Genomic DNA, 17,703 nt, shown 5'->3' with positions numbered 1-17,703 from the left:
CGAAGATGTCGGCTCGGTCATGTGATCAGCTGTGTTCAATCACAGCTGATCACATGTAAACAGGGAAATGCCGGTTATCGGCATTTCTCTCCTCTCGAGCTGTCACGCTGACAGCTCGAGAGGAGAGCCGGTAATCGTCTTTCCGCGGAGGGGACATGTACACTGATCATCAGGGCACTGATGATCAGTGTGCCCTGATGATCAGTGTGGCCCCAGAAGTGCCACCTGTCAGTGCTCATCAGTGCCAATCAGTGCCATGTGCCAGTGCCCATCAGTGCCACATCAGTGCCACATACCAGTGCACATCAATGCCACATATCAGTGCCCATCTGAGCTGCCTTTCAATGTCACCCATTGGTGCCAGTCAGTGTTACCTATCAATGCCAATCAGTGCCACCTATCAGTGCTGCCAATCAGTGCCACCTATCAGTGCCAGTCAGTGTCACCTATCAGTGCCAGTCAGTGCTGCCTAACAGTGCCAGTCAGAGCCACCTATCAGTGCCAGTCTGTGCTGCCTATCAGTGCCGCCTATCAGTGCCATATATCAGTGTCATGTATCAGTGCTGCCTTTCAGTGCCCATCAGTGATGCCTGTCAATGCTCATCAGTGCAACCTACCAGTGCCTCCTCATCAGTGCCCATCAGTGCCACCGTTCAGTGTCCATCAGTGCAGCCTATCAGTGCCCATCACTGCAGCCTCATTAGCACACATCAGTGAAGGAGAAAAATCACTTATTTACAAAATTGTATAACAAAAACTAAGAAAAAACATTTTTTTTCAAAATGTTCAGTGGTTTTTGGTTTGTTTAAGAAAAAATAAAAATCCCAGAGGTGATTAAATACCACCAAAAGAAAGCTCTATCTGTCTCAAAAAAATAATAAAAATTTCATATGGGTACAATGTTGCATGACCGCGCAATTGTCATTCAAAATGTGACAGCGCTGAAAGCTGGAAATTGGCCTGGGCAGGAAGGGGGTATAAGTGCCCTGTAGGCTAGTGGTTTAAAAATACTGTAACAATAAAAAGCGTAATTTAGTGAGAAGTATTTTAGCACATCAGAGCAGGGCATGAGAGTGCATAGCATCTTTATGTAGTGTGACTAAATAATCATGCTGTCTTGATGCCAGGTAAGGTTGCCAGGTCTCTGTTAATAATAGAAATATCTCTTATTTTTATAAAACTTGTATTACTTCTTTTGTTGTTTCACAAGCCCCATATCACCAAAATGAAGGAATCCTTTACACATTTGTATTCTTTTTTTAAGATAGTGGGGTTGATTTACTAAAGACAAAAAGTCTATACACTGCAAATGCAGTTGCACAAGATCCAAGGGAAAGCTCTGTAATGAAGGAAAGCTGATTTCTTTCATCCAATCATGTGCAAACAAAAATGCAGTTTTTTTTATTTTCCTTGCATGTTCCCCTTAGATCTAGAGAAAATGCACTGTTTGCTTTAGTAAGTCAACTCCATTGCATAGTAGTTTTGTAAATGTTTTCTTTTTTATGGTGAAGACAAAAAAAAAATAAAAATAGAGATTTTTCCACCTAGCAAGTTGAGCTTTAGGCTCCATTTTGGGCGTTTACCTATCTGTTCTTAGTAATATAATAAAACAAATAGCACCCACAAAGCTGACGCTATTATAACCCTAAACTAATACAAAAGTGAAAACAGCTAGCAGAAAGACTGATATATAAAGTCCTTCAGATATTAACATAACGGAATTGCAGGTTATTTGATGTAAGGGGGCACACTGATGAGCACACCCTATTCGGACCTCGGCCAGAAGAAAATGTTAGTGACTGGACCTCCTTTCATTTTAATTCAATACCCCTGATCTATACCATTGAAGATTTTTTTTTTATCCTTTTCGGAATGCATTTATTATTATCCTCTGTGCAACAGCATCTTTAGAGAATTTGTTGGGATATCTAAAATATCTTAGTATGGTGATTGTACCATACAAGAGCGAATATTGACCTCCCTCTGGCAATTTGAGGCCTGACTCTCTGGTAATCTTTGCACAGCACAGGATGGTGATGGTGGCACTTTATCACTTTAAATAGTATTACTCTGTTGCTGCACTACAGGTTATAGTGTGTGGTTGAAAATTGAAAATAGCTTCTGAAATTACTGAATGACGGAGAGTACATTTTATGCGCTCCAATTTCTTTATGTTAAAAATATATTTCTAATAGATCTCAATAACTCAAGTTGAGATCCAAATTGCATGACAAGTCGCACCCCATTGTCGGCAATGGAATTGCTCATATTGCCACGATTCATGATGCAGCGATTCTGAAAAAAGTTCCTGCACTACTTTTTTCCGATTTCATTGCAACTTGCATAGACTTTTGTTATGCACAATGAAATCGCCAGTGCATATTGCACTGATATGCGGCTTTGAAAACTCGCTGGAGTAGCATGATTTCAAAGCCGCATCATTGTGAACTGGGGCTTTGGGCCTGTGGTGATGGACTTCTGTTCACTTCAAATGACATAAAATCCACAGAAATGCAAAACCTGCTTGAAGTAGGTCAAGTGTAGGTCAGAAGTAGGGAAATTGCAGATCAAAAGCACCTGTAAATGAATTTTGAAAAATCTTAGAGGCTTCACAAAATGATGCCATGGGCATAAGCCAAACACCTCTTGACCAGGGGTGGACTGACAAGTCATGGGGCTCCCGGGCAATAGGGGATCATGGGGCCCCTGTGTCCTTGCCCAAACTCAAAAAAGCCTATGAAAAAGGTACCAGGGGCATTTCATGGGGCCCCCTACTGACCCCGGGCCCTCGGGCGGTGCCCGAGTTTCCAAATGGTCAGTCTGCCCCTGCTCTTGACGCAGCTCTAAGTGTTTCAGAGCTTCCATTAGCTATAGTTTCAGTTTGATGATGTTAAGCTGCATGTTTGGGGTGTTTAAATTTTTTCATTTTGTATTAGGAAGCTGAAATACTAGATAGATACCAAAATTTGCATTCTAATATCAGCCAAAGGTCACAGAAATCTACTTTCAGGGGCATATTTACCGTGAAGCAACCAAAGCATTTGCCTTGGGTGGCATTTTTCAGGGGGGTGGCACTGACTGAAGGGAGGGCCTAAGCAGCTGCCTTAGGGCGTCGGTAAAATCTGGAGTCCCAGCCACTTGCTAGGGATTTGGATTTTTAAAATACTTGTCCCCCCAGCAGGCAAGCTACAACTTCCATTTAAGCTTCTGGGAGAACAGGAGAGCTCACTGAGACTCAGCGGGGTGGTGAGCTAACCCTGCTGTCAGAATGGATCTGAAGATGCAGAGGAGGATAGAGTGGTGGGTGGATCCCTGGTGCATGCAGGGAGGGGACATGGTCTCACTGTCTGGCAAGCTCAGGGATGGCAGCATGCACCTGGACATGTGGGGTGGAGGAGGCTCCTCACTCTTTGCTGCAAGGTGCCGCTACTACCTGTGGTCCTGGTAGAGATCTTCTCCCGATACGCGACTACTCATCCTGGCTCAGGATGTTCAACACTGATACCAGCTAGAGGAGCTGCAGGACTGGTGAGATCTGGGGAGATTGGTAAACCCAAGGTGTGATCAGAATGGAGGGATCTGTGGGTGTGATCAGAGGGGGGAGTGTGGTCAGGTTGCTGGCATGTGGGAGGGGGTGTGTGATCAGGTTGGCTTTATGTGCGGGGGTGCGATCAGGTTGGCATTATGTGGGGGGGTACGATCAGGTTGGCGGTATGTTGGGGGCTGCGATCTGCGTGGCGGTATATGGGGGGGTGTGATCAGGTTGGTGGTATGTGGGGGGGGGTGCAATCAAGTTGGTGATATGTGGGCGGTATGATCAGGTTGGCAGTATGTGGGGAGGAACGATCAGGTTGGTAGTATGTAGGGGGGAGTTGCAATCAGGTTGGTGGGGGTGATCAGAAGGGCATGCACTGGGGTATATAGTATGTATAGGGTGGATTCCTATGGGGTAGGTGGGATAAACTATAGGGTATGTATATTGGGATGAAGGGTATCCACTGGGGTTTGTATATTGTGATGGAGACTATCCAGGGTGTGTGCCAGCAAAAGGCTGCTTAGGCTACCATCTTAGGGTATGGGGAGGATTGCGGTAAAATCCGATTCCTCAGCCATTTGTTGGAGATTTGTATTTTTTAAATTCTTCCGTTCCATTCCCTAACACTGCGCTCTCTCTCCTACCGGATGCATGGAAGTTTTAGTCTGCCGCACCTGCCAGCTGCTCGTAGATGGTGAGGGAAAGTTTGGGATGCATAACCTCACCACCTCATTACACACTGCTGCTTAGTAGTAGTTAAGCGCAGCTCAATTGTCAATACTGTGTGACATGCTTCACGCTGTGCCCCATCACATGACATGTGGAACGTGAAGGAGTTACAAGCGTGGCTGTAGACAGTGGTGGAGGGGAGTGAGTGGCGAGAGGAATGAAGTTGGGGGGGCGGCAAAATGAACCTTCGCCTGTGTAGACAAAAATCCTTGCACTGGCCCCGCAGAAGTGACACGCGTGGCAGCTGGTGACTGAGGATGGGGAGCGGGTGAGGCACAGGCACAGCAGGATGGTGTAGAGGGAATGAGTCCTCTCCGGAGAGACTTCACCACAGAGGAGCCATTCATGGGATCTGCAAGAGGCTGCAGGCTGCTGGAGGGTGTCCAACTCTCATTCCTGGATCATTGGCAGAGATCAGCGCACAAGGAAGACACCGGGCTTTCCTGATCATGGTCCTGGGGGTGACCCGTGGGTGTCATTCCGGAGAGCTGTGAAGGTGTGTGCTGGAAGATAACTCACTCACTCCTCTCTTTTTTATTTTGGGGGGGGGGGACTATTTTTGTGTTGCCTATGGCAGCATAAAAACAAAATACACCACTGTCTACTGTAGACAGGAAATAATTTACAAGCAGCATACCTAAGGAACATGATATTGCAGACTGTCCTCCTAAGTCCCTGGGCCCCATAGCAAAAGCATATGCATTTTTAATAAACATTTTCCAATAAGGTCTAGGCTGCAAACTGAATTTTATAAAAGTTGAACTACCAAACATTTTTCTTTGAAAGCTCTTAAATACGCGTTTGCAAGGTCATATCCTACATTAAGCAGACAAAAGTAATAATGACGCTGCAAGTTTTTTTCTGTATTAATAAAGCAAAATTTCCTCAAAGATCCTTTGTGGCTATTTGTTTCTACTGACAATTGTGAAAAAAAAGGTTGTAAGTGTCTTAGAAGCAAAGATTATCTTTTGAGCTGGGAGATTAGCACTACTTCAAAGTCAGGGTATTTGAAGGACACAAATTCAAAGAAAATTGCCCAATTTAAAGATTCACTATTTCGTGTATCACATCATGAAATCATGCAGGGTACATAACAGTCCATGATAAGCACCTTATAAGTCTCTAAGCGTAATTGATTTAATATACTCTAGCTCCTTATAGTGAAACAAATGGTTCTTCTAATACCTCCAGGGTTTTTCTTCTTTACTTCATAAAGAAATACAAATGTCACTCAGAAGGGATTGATATTAAATCTGAATAATAATAATAATCAGAATAATGATGCATTAGGATAAATAAAATTATAAATAAATAATACAAACATAAATACTACAGTTGTATAAAATACAAATACATGCAGGCAGCCAAAAAATACATTTTTAAGGTTACAAAATGAGAAATCAAATTTGAGAGCAATGGCTAGTGACTGGATTAAACACTTTCAGACTCCACTGCATATTAGCTGTTTGGCCTCAGAGTGGCAAGATAGCATCTGGCTTAGTAACAGAAAGATTTGAATATATATATATATTTTTTTTACAAGGCCAGCACTGTCTAACCTTTCCATAAGTTACAGAAAGAATTCTCAGTATAAAGCTGGTCATAAATTGATAGAAAATAAGCAAACATTTTCCTTTCCCAAATTATTTGATTTTCTATGGAATAATGTACTTATTTTAACTATCGATTTCCACTTCAGAATCGAAAAACAACAAACTGTAATGTTGGAAATTTTTCTACAAATTGAACACATTTCTAATTGTAAGTAGGTCACTCGATCAAAAAAATAAAAAAACATTATAATGCAGGGTTCACACTATACCAGCAAGCTGCGGTCTGAATGCAGGAATCGCACCTGTTCCCGCACCTGCCTGCAGCCAAATCGCGCTGTTCTTGCAAGATGCGTGGGGGTGCCATTCATCCTGAATAACACTCCCATGCAGCTCAGCCCGCAATTCGATCAGGGGTGCGGTAATGCAGGGAAACCGCATGTTTTAAAAAAGACTATGCAGTTTCCCTGAAGTTATGTTAAAAAAGGGCATGCCCATTTCTTGTGCAGGATATGTAGCACAGCAGCCCATTCAAATGTATGGGCTGCCGTGCCCAAGCAAATGCGGGCTGCGTGGCCCTCACTAGTGTGAACCAGGCCTAATGCGATGAGTCTGTCAAAGGTTTACGCTGGAAGCAAAAGAACAATCTCACAAAATATGTAGTTTCTGAGCTGTGCATTTGTGGTAGAAGTTATATAGACTTGTATTTGCACAGACAGAAGCTGAAAGTAGGTCAAAACCAATAAAATTTTGTATTTTTTAACATACTGAAGTTTCTGCTCAGCATTAAAGTGATTAAGCTGGTTTGCAATCGTGTTCAGTAGAATTTGTTTTGTTTAAAAGATATATTTGCAATTGTCTTGCTATTTAAAACAAATATATACGGCATATATATATATATATACTGTATATACATTTATTAGTTTTGAATAGAGTAGGTAAGAATTACAACCCTTGTTATTTTTTATTGCTGTCTGTGGCCCTCTCCATTTCCGCTGGTGACTTTGACACTGACAGGGGTTTTAGCCCTTCCCTACTCATCCCATCACAAAAAAAAAAAAATTGGCTTAGGCTCGGTTCACACTGCCACGACTTGGGATCCGATTTGTGAGACCCCAAGTCACATGGCATGTGAAATCCCATGTTAGTCAATGGGAGCTGTCTTAATTAGCAACACTGAAGTCGCTCCGACTTTAGAAAAGGTTCCTGTACTACCTCAAGGCGACTTCTATCTGACCTGGGCCCATAGTCTTTAAAGGAAGTCGCATCCAAGTCAGATCCTCATCTATATTGATGTGATGTGGATCCGACACACCTATTTTTCCTTTTTTTTTTTTTGGACCAATTGGAAAATATAATTTTTTCATTAAATTTAATTTCATTTATTGAATTTCTATTGAAATCCTAATTTTCAGAACAGATGGAACTCGAATTGGATGAAATTCAATCTGAATTCTGTATAAAGAATAGCTGGTTGCTAAGATCCTCATCAGCTGTCAGTTGGTTTTCCGCTGACAGCTGAATATAGTGTAAATGGACTTTAAGGTGAACCCTACGCCAAAATTACCACAAAAAGTAAAAATGGCATCAGGTCCCTCCCAAAATCCATACCAGACCTTTACTAGTCCTTTACTAACAAAAAAATTGTCCCACGAAGTAGATCCAGCGTCAAACGCAGCCACTGCCGATCCAAAAAAAAACCAAGAGCTCCGCTCCCGATGTGGGCTCCCGCTTTCTGAGACCTCTGCCGTCTGACAGTTCTTAAATATCTAAGGGGCGGGGCCACCCAATGACATCAGCATGTGCTGGTCAGTGATGTCACAAGGGGGCATAGTCACCCACTGATGTCATGTGGTGGTCCCACCCCTTAGCTATTTAAGAACTGTTAGACAGCACAGGTCTCAGACAGTGGGAGATAATGTTGGAAGCGGAGCTCTTGTTTTTGTTTTTTTTTTTTGGGGTTCGCGGCAGCGTTCATCATGGTTGATATTGGATGTACTTCGGAAACAATTTTTTTTTTGATAAACAACCTGTCAAAAACTTGTTCACTTTTTACACTTTTTTGGTGAATGAGCAGGGGTACTATATATCCCATACTCGTTAACATGGGGGAGGGCCAGGATCTGGGGTCCCCTTGTTAAAGAGGGTTTCCAAATTTCAATAAGTCACCCCCTGCAGACCCCCCACTACCACAGCCCAGGGTTGTGAGGAAGCGGCCCTTGTCCCCATCAACATGGGGACAAGGTGCTTTGGGGGGGAACCCCCCTACCCCAGAGCACCCCCCATGTTGAGGGCATGTGACCTGGTAATATTCAGAAGAGGGGGTGCTCACTTGTCCCCCCCTCTTTCCTGACCTGCTACATGCCCGGATAAGGGCCTGTATGGATTTTTTGGGGGCCCCCACACCATTTTTAAAAAAACATTTTTTTTTTTAATTTTAAATTGCTGCCATTATTTTATTTACATTCAGCTGTCAGTGGGGAAACCACTTCCCGTTTCTCTCCTTAGCAACCAGCTATTCTACACAGAATTTGGATTGGTCGATCATTTCAACCGATTTGAATTCTATTTGTTCTGAAAATTAGGATTTCATTAGAAATTCAATAAATGAAACTAAATTTAACAAGAAAACTGGTATTTTCTAATTGGTCAAGAATTTTATTTCTTGACTTGGTATACCACTTTGCCATTCGACTTTGCTATTTTTTTATAGCAAAGGCAAATGGCAAAGTTGTATACCAAATCATAGTCAAGTCACATCAAGTCCCCAGCAAATCACCAGGAAGTTGCTTGGCAAAGTCGCACTGTAAGTGGTGCAGCTTGCAGTGTGAATCAAGCCTTATTCATACAGTTTAACTCCCCATCAGAAATTGGGATCTTAGCAAAATACCCATATAACTTAACAACATCTTTGTTTTCATTCTAAACATTTCTGCTTAATGTAAATGATCTTAAAAATGGATGAAAGATCCAAAGATATGTTCAGCAGAGTTTGGGCTGAGAAAAAAACAAAAACCCAGATTTGGTTTAACCATGTCACGCTTATACACTTCCTATTGATTAGAGCAATTTTTACATTTCTGCTATGGAGCTTATTGGTTTGGCAATTACTTTGTCATTACTTAAAGGGTAACACATTTGTGAAAAAAAACAAACATAGCAAAAAAATAATAATAATAATTGCATATACAATTGCTACACAAGCCATATTGTAATCTAATGTTATTAAAAATAAAATTTCCTTTTCAATCTGCAGTGCTGTAAGATTCTATAAAATACAATGCAACCTGAAGACATTCTGTGCACAGTTTTTGTACAGAACCTCTCCAGAAATGTAATTTCCTGCTTTTGTGATTGGCTAACTGATTTTCACAGAAGAATGCACTAATATACAAGTCAAGTTTTAGGCATCCTTTGCAATAGGAATTATATTTTTGGTGACATACTCCCTAAGGGTTAATTACTTCTAAAGGGATGAAGACACTGCAACTTTCCTCATTGGAAGCATCAGCTAATTAAGACTGAATACAGGCACTTCCATTTGGGAATCAGACTTCAAAGGACATAGTAGAACATACAGATTTTTTTAGGAGCAGAAATAGGTAGGACTCTGCTACAAAGCTTGTTAAGATCCTTGCAATCTTTATTATAAAAATGCACGGCAAAATGTTTATTAGAAATTTTTTTTTTCTTATAAGTGATCATGTGATTTCTATCCTTAGCTGCATAAGGGGCATAGAGAGGTGGGGGCGGATAATCCTTGTGACAGTGGAGGGCATGGTGGCAGCAGTAGCTTGAACTGAGCACAGGCACAGTCCTGTGGAAATTGCAGTGACAGAAATACACCGTGAATGGGGAGGGGGGTGTCAGCAGGAGGCAGAAAAACAGCAGTACACACTGACCTTCATAGTGAAGACCTGTGCAGAGGGACATGTCACCAGACGTCTGACTACTGGAGTAAAGGCAGGCTGTGCTCCCAAACAATGCAAAGAGTACAGGATGCTTGTTAATACAAGTATATGGTAACACAAACACATATCAGAAATATGAAATGTTGGGGTAACTTACACTTTAAGGGTTGATAAGAGGTTAAATTGGAACACATTTTTATTTTTTTAAGGGTTCGTCCACACCATACGTGCAGAAAAAACATGCACATTTCACTTGCAGAGACACGAGTTTACATCAGCTTTCAGTGAGTGAATGCACGTTTCAGTGAGTTATATACACGTTTAGATACACTATATTGCCAAAAGTATTGGGACGCCAGCCTTTACACACACATGAACTTTTATGGCATCCCAGTTTTAGTCTGTAGGGTTCAATATTGAGTTGGCCCACCCTTTGCTGCTATAAGAGCTTCTACTCTTCTGGGAAGGCTGTCCACAAGGTTTCGGAGTGTGTCTATGGGAATGTTTGACCATTCTTCCAGAAGCTCATTTGTGAGGTCAGGCACTGATGTCAGACGAGAAGGCCTGGCTCGCAGTCTCTGCTCTAATTCTTTCCAAATATGTTCTATTGTTTTGAGGTCAGGATTCTGTGCAGGCCAGTCAAGTTTCTCCACCCCAAACTCGCTCATCCTTGTCTTTATGGACCTTGCTTTGTGCACTGGTGCACAGTGATGTTGGAACAGGAAGGGGTCATCACCAAACTGTTCCCACAAAGTTGGGAGCATGAAATTGTCTAAAATGTTTTGGTATGCTGACGCAAGTACCGTTCTCCTGGCAACCTGCAAACCCATGCATGTCCATCAGATTAACAGACAGAAAAGCGTGATTGGTCACTCCAAAGAACACATCTCCACTGCTCTAAAGTCCAGTGGCGGCATGCTTTTCACCACTGCATCTGATGCTTTGCATTGCACTTGGTGGTGTAAGGCTTGGATGCAGCTGCTCGGCCATGGAAACCCATTCCATGAAGCTCTCTATGCACTGTTATGCTAATCTGAAGGCTGCACAAAGTTTGAAGGTCTTTAGCTATTGACTCTGCAGACAGTTGGTGACTTCTGCACACCGTGAGCTCCAGCATGCGCTGACCCCGCTCTGTCATTTTACGTGGCCTACCATTTCGTGGCTGAGTTGCTCTTGTTCCCAGTTGCTTCCACTTTGTTATAATACCACTAACAGCTGACCGTGGAATATTTAGTAGCAAGGAAATTTCATTAATGGACTTATCACATAGGTGACAACCTATCCCGGTACCACACTTGCATTCATTGAGCTCATGAAAGCGACCCATTATTTCACAAATGTTTGTAGAACCAGTCTGCATAATTAGGTGCTTGATTTTATACACCTGTGGCTATGGAGGTGACTGAATCCAAAGATTTGGAGGGATGTCCCAATACTTTTGGCAATATAGTGTGTCTGCGTAGAAAAATCTGCACGTGTTGCAGTGTGAACGAGGGAAATAGAGAACAATTTTGTTTTGTGCCCTTGCACAAGGGTGCACAAGGGTGCAGGAAAACTGAACTCTCTGCATAATGGTGTGCTCGAGGCCCTAATAATTATAATTTCTTGTCAGGTTGGTTTAACTGACATCATATATATATCAAAGCTCATCCTTTTGATTTGCAGATGGATGAAACTGAGTAGATACTAAAATAACAATGTTACTTTTTATCTCTCTACCTCCTGTCTAAACATAGTTCATAAACACTGTGTCAGATGGTCCAGTGTTTGACAGCGGCAAGTATTATGTGTGCTGTATTAACACAGAAACTCCAAACTGTTAGAATTGCCAAAAAGTGTGAGGGTGAAGAGGGGCAGAAAGACAGGACGTACTGCACATGCCCTTTGTATTTTCATATAGTTTATATGGCCATGCGTAGCAGGGGCAGACTGACAACTCATGGGGCCCCCGGGCAATAGGGGATCATGAGGCCCCTGTGTCCTTGCCCACACTCAAACCACACCCAAAAAAGCCTATGAAAGGTACCAGGGGCATCTCATGGGGCCCCCTTCTGACCCCGGGCCTCGGGCAGTGCCCGAGTTCCCAAATGGTGAGTCCGCCCCTGATGCATAGTATATCCATTGTCCACAACTGGTTAAGCAATGAGCAATGTGTGAAAAATAGTGTGGTATGGACAACCCTAAATTCTGTACATATCAAAAGATAAAGATTTTTGGAGTCCCCACACACTATAGTTAAGCCTCATTCTCTTGATCAAACTGGCTGTGGTGTAGCAAGTATCTTGTGGAAAAAAGCTGGCCAGGGGCCCAGGTGAATGCAGATAGCCTGTACAAATCAATGCCACACTAACAGTGGGTACAACTGTCTATCTGTATTAAGAAGTAACCAGGGAGTAATTACCTGTGATTAGATCTGCCTTCATCCAGCTCTACTTGAAGCAGGAAGAGCAGAACTTCTTGAGGCACCTGAAGGGTTCATTGAATTTCTGATGCTTACCATGCACATAAACACCTGAGGATGGCAGCTAATGAAACTATTTCAGTGTCTGGCTGGAGGGTGAGCTCTTTGCCACAGAGTGAACAATGAATCCTACATACTGACACCGAACTTTACTCCATAGAGAGTGAAGTGCTATTTCTTTTGTATAACGTGTTGAATCAAATAAATGGTTTATTTATAATTCACCTAATTATAATAATTATTCTATTTTTTATTCAGTCTTATATTAACTCCTTTATGCAGAGAGTATGCAAATATGCAGCCTCTTGGTGGGTGGGCCTCCATGCTGAGAGGGCATATATTTGCATATCAAATTGAAAACAAACCTGTGCCAAGAGTGCACACCTGGCACACTTACCAGTGCCTAGCGGAAAGCTCCCAATTACTACTTGCAATTGGGAGCTTTACGATCATGTGACCAGTGTGACAACCAATCACGGCTGTCACATGATTATAAACCCCTCTGGGCATCGGCAGCACCTTAAAGGGAAGGGAGGCGCCGGTGTTAAGGGGTTAAGGATGAAGGAAAAGGCATCGTAATGTTGTTACTATAAACAATTGATGAACATGTAAGTATTAAGACTTTTAATTTTAAAATTCTGTATGAATTAAATTGGACCAACTTTACAAGTCACACAACTCAAAACATAAAAGCTACTGCAGAGGCACTAGGACTCTAATGATTGTGTCATTTAATAGGAAGATTTAGATCAAGGACCTGGCTAGCACCTAAAAAACATTGTACCAAACCCTTGGGCAAAAAATTAGATGAAGGCATTGTCAGAATGAGTTCTGTGATCATCTTTGAGGTCAAGTTTACTTTAAGTGTCATGTTCCTTGAGAAATTATCTGACTGCATTGTGTAAAAACAAAATATGAACAGAATATATAAGTTGATGATTCCTTTCCTAGGTTTGACAAAGGCTTATTTCCTTCGAGCTAAGGCCAACGCTGAAGTATGGAATGAAGCTGAAGCAAAAAAAGATTTTGAGAAAGTCATAGAACTTGACCCAACAATGACCCGTCAAGTCAAGAAAGAGATAAGGAAGCTGGAGATGAGGATGGAAGAGAAGGAGGAGGAAGAAAAAATGAAATACAAAAATCTCTTTTCTTAGGATATTAGTAGTAGCGGAAATAAAATGATATTTATAAATTTTAAATTAAGCAATTATATCTGAAGAGACATCATTTATATCATACTCACCTAATTGCAACTGGAAATCTTCTATGCAACTAAAATCATTCAAGAAATTCAACATAATGTGTATTTTTAAGAACAATATTTTGGCAGTTCTGAAAGAAAGCTGAGCAAAGGTGAAGGAAACTGACATCAAATTGCTTTTGACTGTGACCCAAAATGTCAACGTTCAATAAACTGTACAAGCAGACCTAGCACAGCTTCTTTTAGCTTTTGGCAAACAGAGGTGCAGGCAAAGATTTCTCAGTATTTTACAATTGACTGGTGTTCATAAGCTGTTATGAAAACCTTAGACTGGACTGATAGTTACATACTGTAGATATGTGTATATAATATCAGTGTAAAGATCAATAGTTTCATGTGACCCAGTGGAACCATTTGTAAATTGCCTTGCAGTAGTTGGCTTATCCAGCTGGAAGCTGGTTTATAATTGTCTTGGGTTAAGGCAAAGGATCTCAGCCAGTGGTAGACTTGCTGAGGAGGTAAATCTAAAGTTAAAAAAAAGCTTCAAATAGTAGTTTTCAGTTTGCATATATTTAACCTGGCAGAAAATACATTGTAATTGGTATGTTTTAATCTTCCAACAGATATGTCATATGGGTCTGAAAAAAACACGATTTTGAGATTAATATTTGCTTTAATGTGCAAACTATAAATACTAGAGACAAGACTAGCACACACCAGGAGAGCTTGACAAAACCCAGCTGCTGTATAGGAATACAAATTAAAATAATGTTTAGAAACCCAACTACACAGGGAGTTAAAAGTACAATCAAAATGTAAACTAAAGCCTTGAAATAGTTATAGGGAACACAACCTATCTGATAATTTTTCTGTTTTTCATCCAGATATTGTTGTACTGCACCAATTCAACCAACTAATATTTGTCAGTAGTCTGGTGAGCTAAAAACCCTAATTGTGATACAGGAGAGCTATCTATAAATACACGCCCTTAATACAAATGTAAAAAAAGTCACACCTAACAAGTTCCTCACAGCCACCAAATATATTCAAACCTGAATCAGAAGTTTGAATGGTATTGGTGATCCTCTATATAAGGCTTTCAGAGAAGAACTTACATAAGACATAAATATACTTCTGGTGAAGATTGCAGATTAACCACTTGACCTCCAGATTTACCCCCCTTCATGAGCAAGTCATTGTTTGCCATTTGGCACTGCTTTACTTTACACAAATATAGCTTTCTTTTGGTTGCATTCGATCACCACTAGGTTTTTTAATTTTTTGTGCTATAAATGAAAAAAATGCCAAAAATGAAAAAAAAACAAAAAACAAAAGAACATTTTGTACTTTCTGCCGTAAAACATATGCAATAAAATAATGTAAAAATCAAATTTCTTCATAAATTTAGGCCAATATGTATTCTGCTACATATTTTTGGTAAAACAAAATCCCAATAAGTGTATATTGGTTGGTTTGCGTGAAAGATTTAGCTTCTAAAAACTATGGTATATGTACTGGAATTTTTATTTATTTATTTCTTAACTAGTAATGGCGGCAATTAGCAACTTAACACAGGACTGCGATAATAGGGCGGGCAATCTGACACTAACTGACACTTTTGTGGGAACCAGTGACACTAATACAGTGATCAGTGCTAAAAATATACACTGTCACTGTAGTAATGACACTGGGAAGGGGTTAAACATCTAAGGCGATCAAAGGGTTAAATGTGTGCCTAACCAGTGAATATGTGTGCACTGTGAGGTGCTTTCACTAAGGGATGTGCAGTTTTTTCCGCTGCTTTGTAGGGAAATAAAACTGGCACATCCCCACTGACAGGACAGAACTCTGTATTGTTTACATTGACAGAGCTGTGCTCCCTCCTCACTGATCAGCGGGTGCCGGCGGTCAATTATTGGCTGGCACCCGCTGATCAGCTTGTGCTGTGACTAATCACAACACAGCCAGCCATCCGTAGCCGGAAGAGCCAGATCACGTACTAGATATGTGATCCGGCACAGGAGAGCCGCTCTGCCGCAGTACTCCTATGGGAAGCGGTTAAGGTGAACTGAGTGCATTTTCTAGCTTTAGTAGATTAGCATTGTTTGCTAGATAGATTAGTGGTAAAAGGTAGTGGAAAGGTTTTATCATACAACCTAAAAAAAAAATATTCAATGTCATAGAAATGTTTCCAGATAGCATCAGGAAAAGCGGAAAACCATTATCAGCTAATCATAAGAACATTGAAGAGAGTCAACATCACATACTTCTTAGAGCTATCAATTAGAGCACCACAGATTGTTGACTATGAGTAAAGAGGCAATAAGTTAATGGTTCATTCATTGCTTGCACTAGTTCTGTAATTTGCAGTTTAATTTGTCTCACAAACAAAAGGAACGTTTTCACAGGAAAATATAATATGACCACATTTGAGCACCCCCCCCCCCATTACTTCTGCGTACTATCAGTGCACATTTCCACAAAATGTTATATCCCTGTGTGAATCTTATTGTTGTGTGCTGCTATGCTGTGGAGCTCACCAGACATGCAATATCCAGTTAAAAACTAATGAAATGAATCAGAAGCCCTTGGGTCAGGTGATTATATGCCACTATTCATTCTTACCTAATCCTTAAGAAGCTCAGAGAGCTCATGGGATAGACAATACTCTGTGTAACACAAAATTAATATTCAGTTGAAATGTCATTACATATGCATATGTTTTGTCAGCTTTCTATTATTAAAAGAGTACCAGCTTTTGTTTCTTTTTTAAATACATTTATTGAAGTTACGGAGAAATGGATTGATCATATAAATAACATACATTTAAGCCATTTTACCATATTGTGTGTGTTTTAGCTTTTTGGTTACATTAAACTAACCACCTTTAATGGAAACCTGTAGTGATATAAATACATCAGCTGGCATTGTAGACTTTCTTTGAAAAATTCTAATTCTCTGCATGTCTCTGTCTTACTTCAAGATATTTGAGAAAGTGAATAGATGGCTTGGATTCCCCAGAAATGTTTGTATTATCACCCAATGGGTTGGATCCCCCTGGGTTGGGACTAAACAGAGCAAAGATGGGATTGAAGCTCTACTCTGTAATATTAAAGTCCAGATGCAAATCTTATGCAAAGACAGATGGAAAAGACATACAGAATGTGCTCAGGATACAGTAACAAATATCCTCCTTTTTACAGCCATCTTTCTTTAAAACTCAGCTTCTGCCCCAAATAATGATTGAGAACCATTTTAAGTGGTTTCCAATCATGAGATCACAATGCCAACTTTGACATTATATGCAAGCTGAAGGCTGCAGTGAGAATAGGTTGGTTTTCGCTTGTAGAGGCTACTGCAGCCTGTAGAAGGCAGCATGCCTCTATTCAGTAATGTGATTGAAAGATACTAAATAAAATCATAGGAAAAATGAAATAAGAGTTGTAGTTAAGAGAGATTTCCCAGAGTACTACAAACCCAGGAAGACTAGCATGATGGTCTAGCATGAATAAGCAGGACAAAAAGGTGGAATGCTAAGACACAGAATAAGGATCTGGGTGGAGTATAATAAACACCCCCTGGTGACTGCCGAAACTACAAACTGAAGCCACAGAGGCACAGTGCCACCAGCAGGTAAACTGATGAACAGCAGTCCCATCGGAGGAGCACAGAATATGTTTTTGACTAACATCCTGCTATAGCGCAGGATTTTTATTTTGAGCTTAAAAGAGCTAACAAGTTCACTTTAAACATTTGTACTGTTATGTTTGATGGACGATATTTTGATCTGGGTGCTACTAATCTACTTCCATTTACCACTGTCAAGCGAAAAGAAAATTGTTGTAAATGAGTAGTTTTATTTAATGCAATATAAGTCTATAAAGTCTGTATAGTAAACAGCATTTAAAAATTTTCTTGCTAAACCACACCCCTTAAAAAGTACAGGCAGTTGTAAACAATTTAACTGCAGTTATGTGACATCTGTCAAATTGTTTTTGATTTGCTATTGATAATTTTCTTCTATACAAGTGATGGAAATCCAAAATGTTGTCACCAGAGTAGGTTTAGATTTAAATTCTTTCAATTTGGGTCACCTATTCCAGTGATAGTTATGTAAGAGGAGATTACTTTTCAATTTGGAAAGATTTTCTCTCACTGTATGCTATGTATCTGGGACAGGAAGTGAAAGGAAATCTCCCCAATGAAATAAAGACAACATGCTATCTATGTTCCCACAAGGGATGTTCACCCCCTCAGCTTGTCCTGCAGACCATTGTCTCTGAGTAAGAAATGTTTACATTTTGAGTTGTCACTGG

At 40.7% G+C, this 17,703-nt stretch overlaps 1 protein-coding gene across 1 annotated transcript in view; it reads left to right on the top strand.

Moving 5' to 3' along the window:
• AIPL1 (AIP like 1 HSP90 co-chaperone) overlaps positions 1 to 16,148 on the top strand; it is a 91,324-nt gene extending 75,176 nt beyond the window's left edge. The window contains exon 6 of the mRNA XM_089683786.1: positions 13,138 to 16,148. Within this exon, the coding sequence (XP_089539912.1) occupies positions 13,138 to 13,340 (203 nt within the window). The 3' untranslated portion in view covers positions 13,341 to 16,148. The remainder of the gene's footprint in view (positions 1 to 13,137) is intronic.
• Positions 16,149 to 17,703: the final 1,555 nt, after the last annotated feature.

The sequence above is a fragment of the Staurois parvus genome, unplaced genomic scaffold (genome assembly GCF_062004578.1).
Source record: "Staurois parvus isolate SC_StPar_1 unplaced genomic scaffold, SC_StPar_1.0 ptg000321l, whole genome shotgun sequence".
NCBI lineage: Eukaryota > Metazoa > Chordata > Amphibia > Anura > Ranidae > Staurois > Staurois parvus.
The sequence above is the reverse complement of the archived record's forward strand: the minus strand, read 5'-3'. Positions and strand labels throughout refer to the sequence as shown.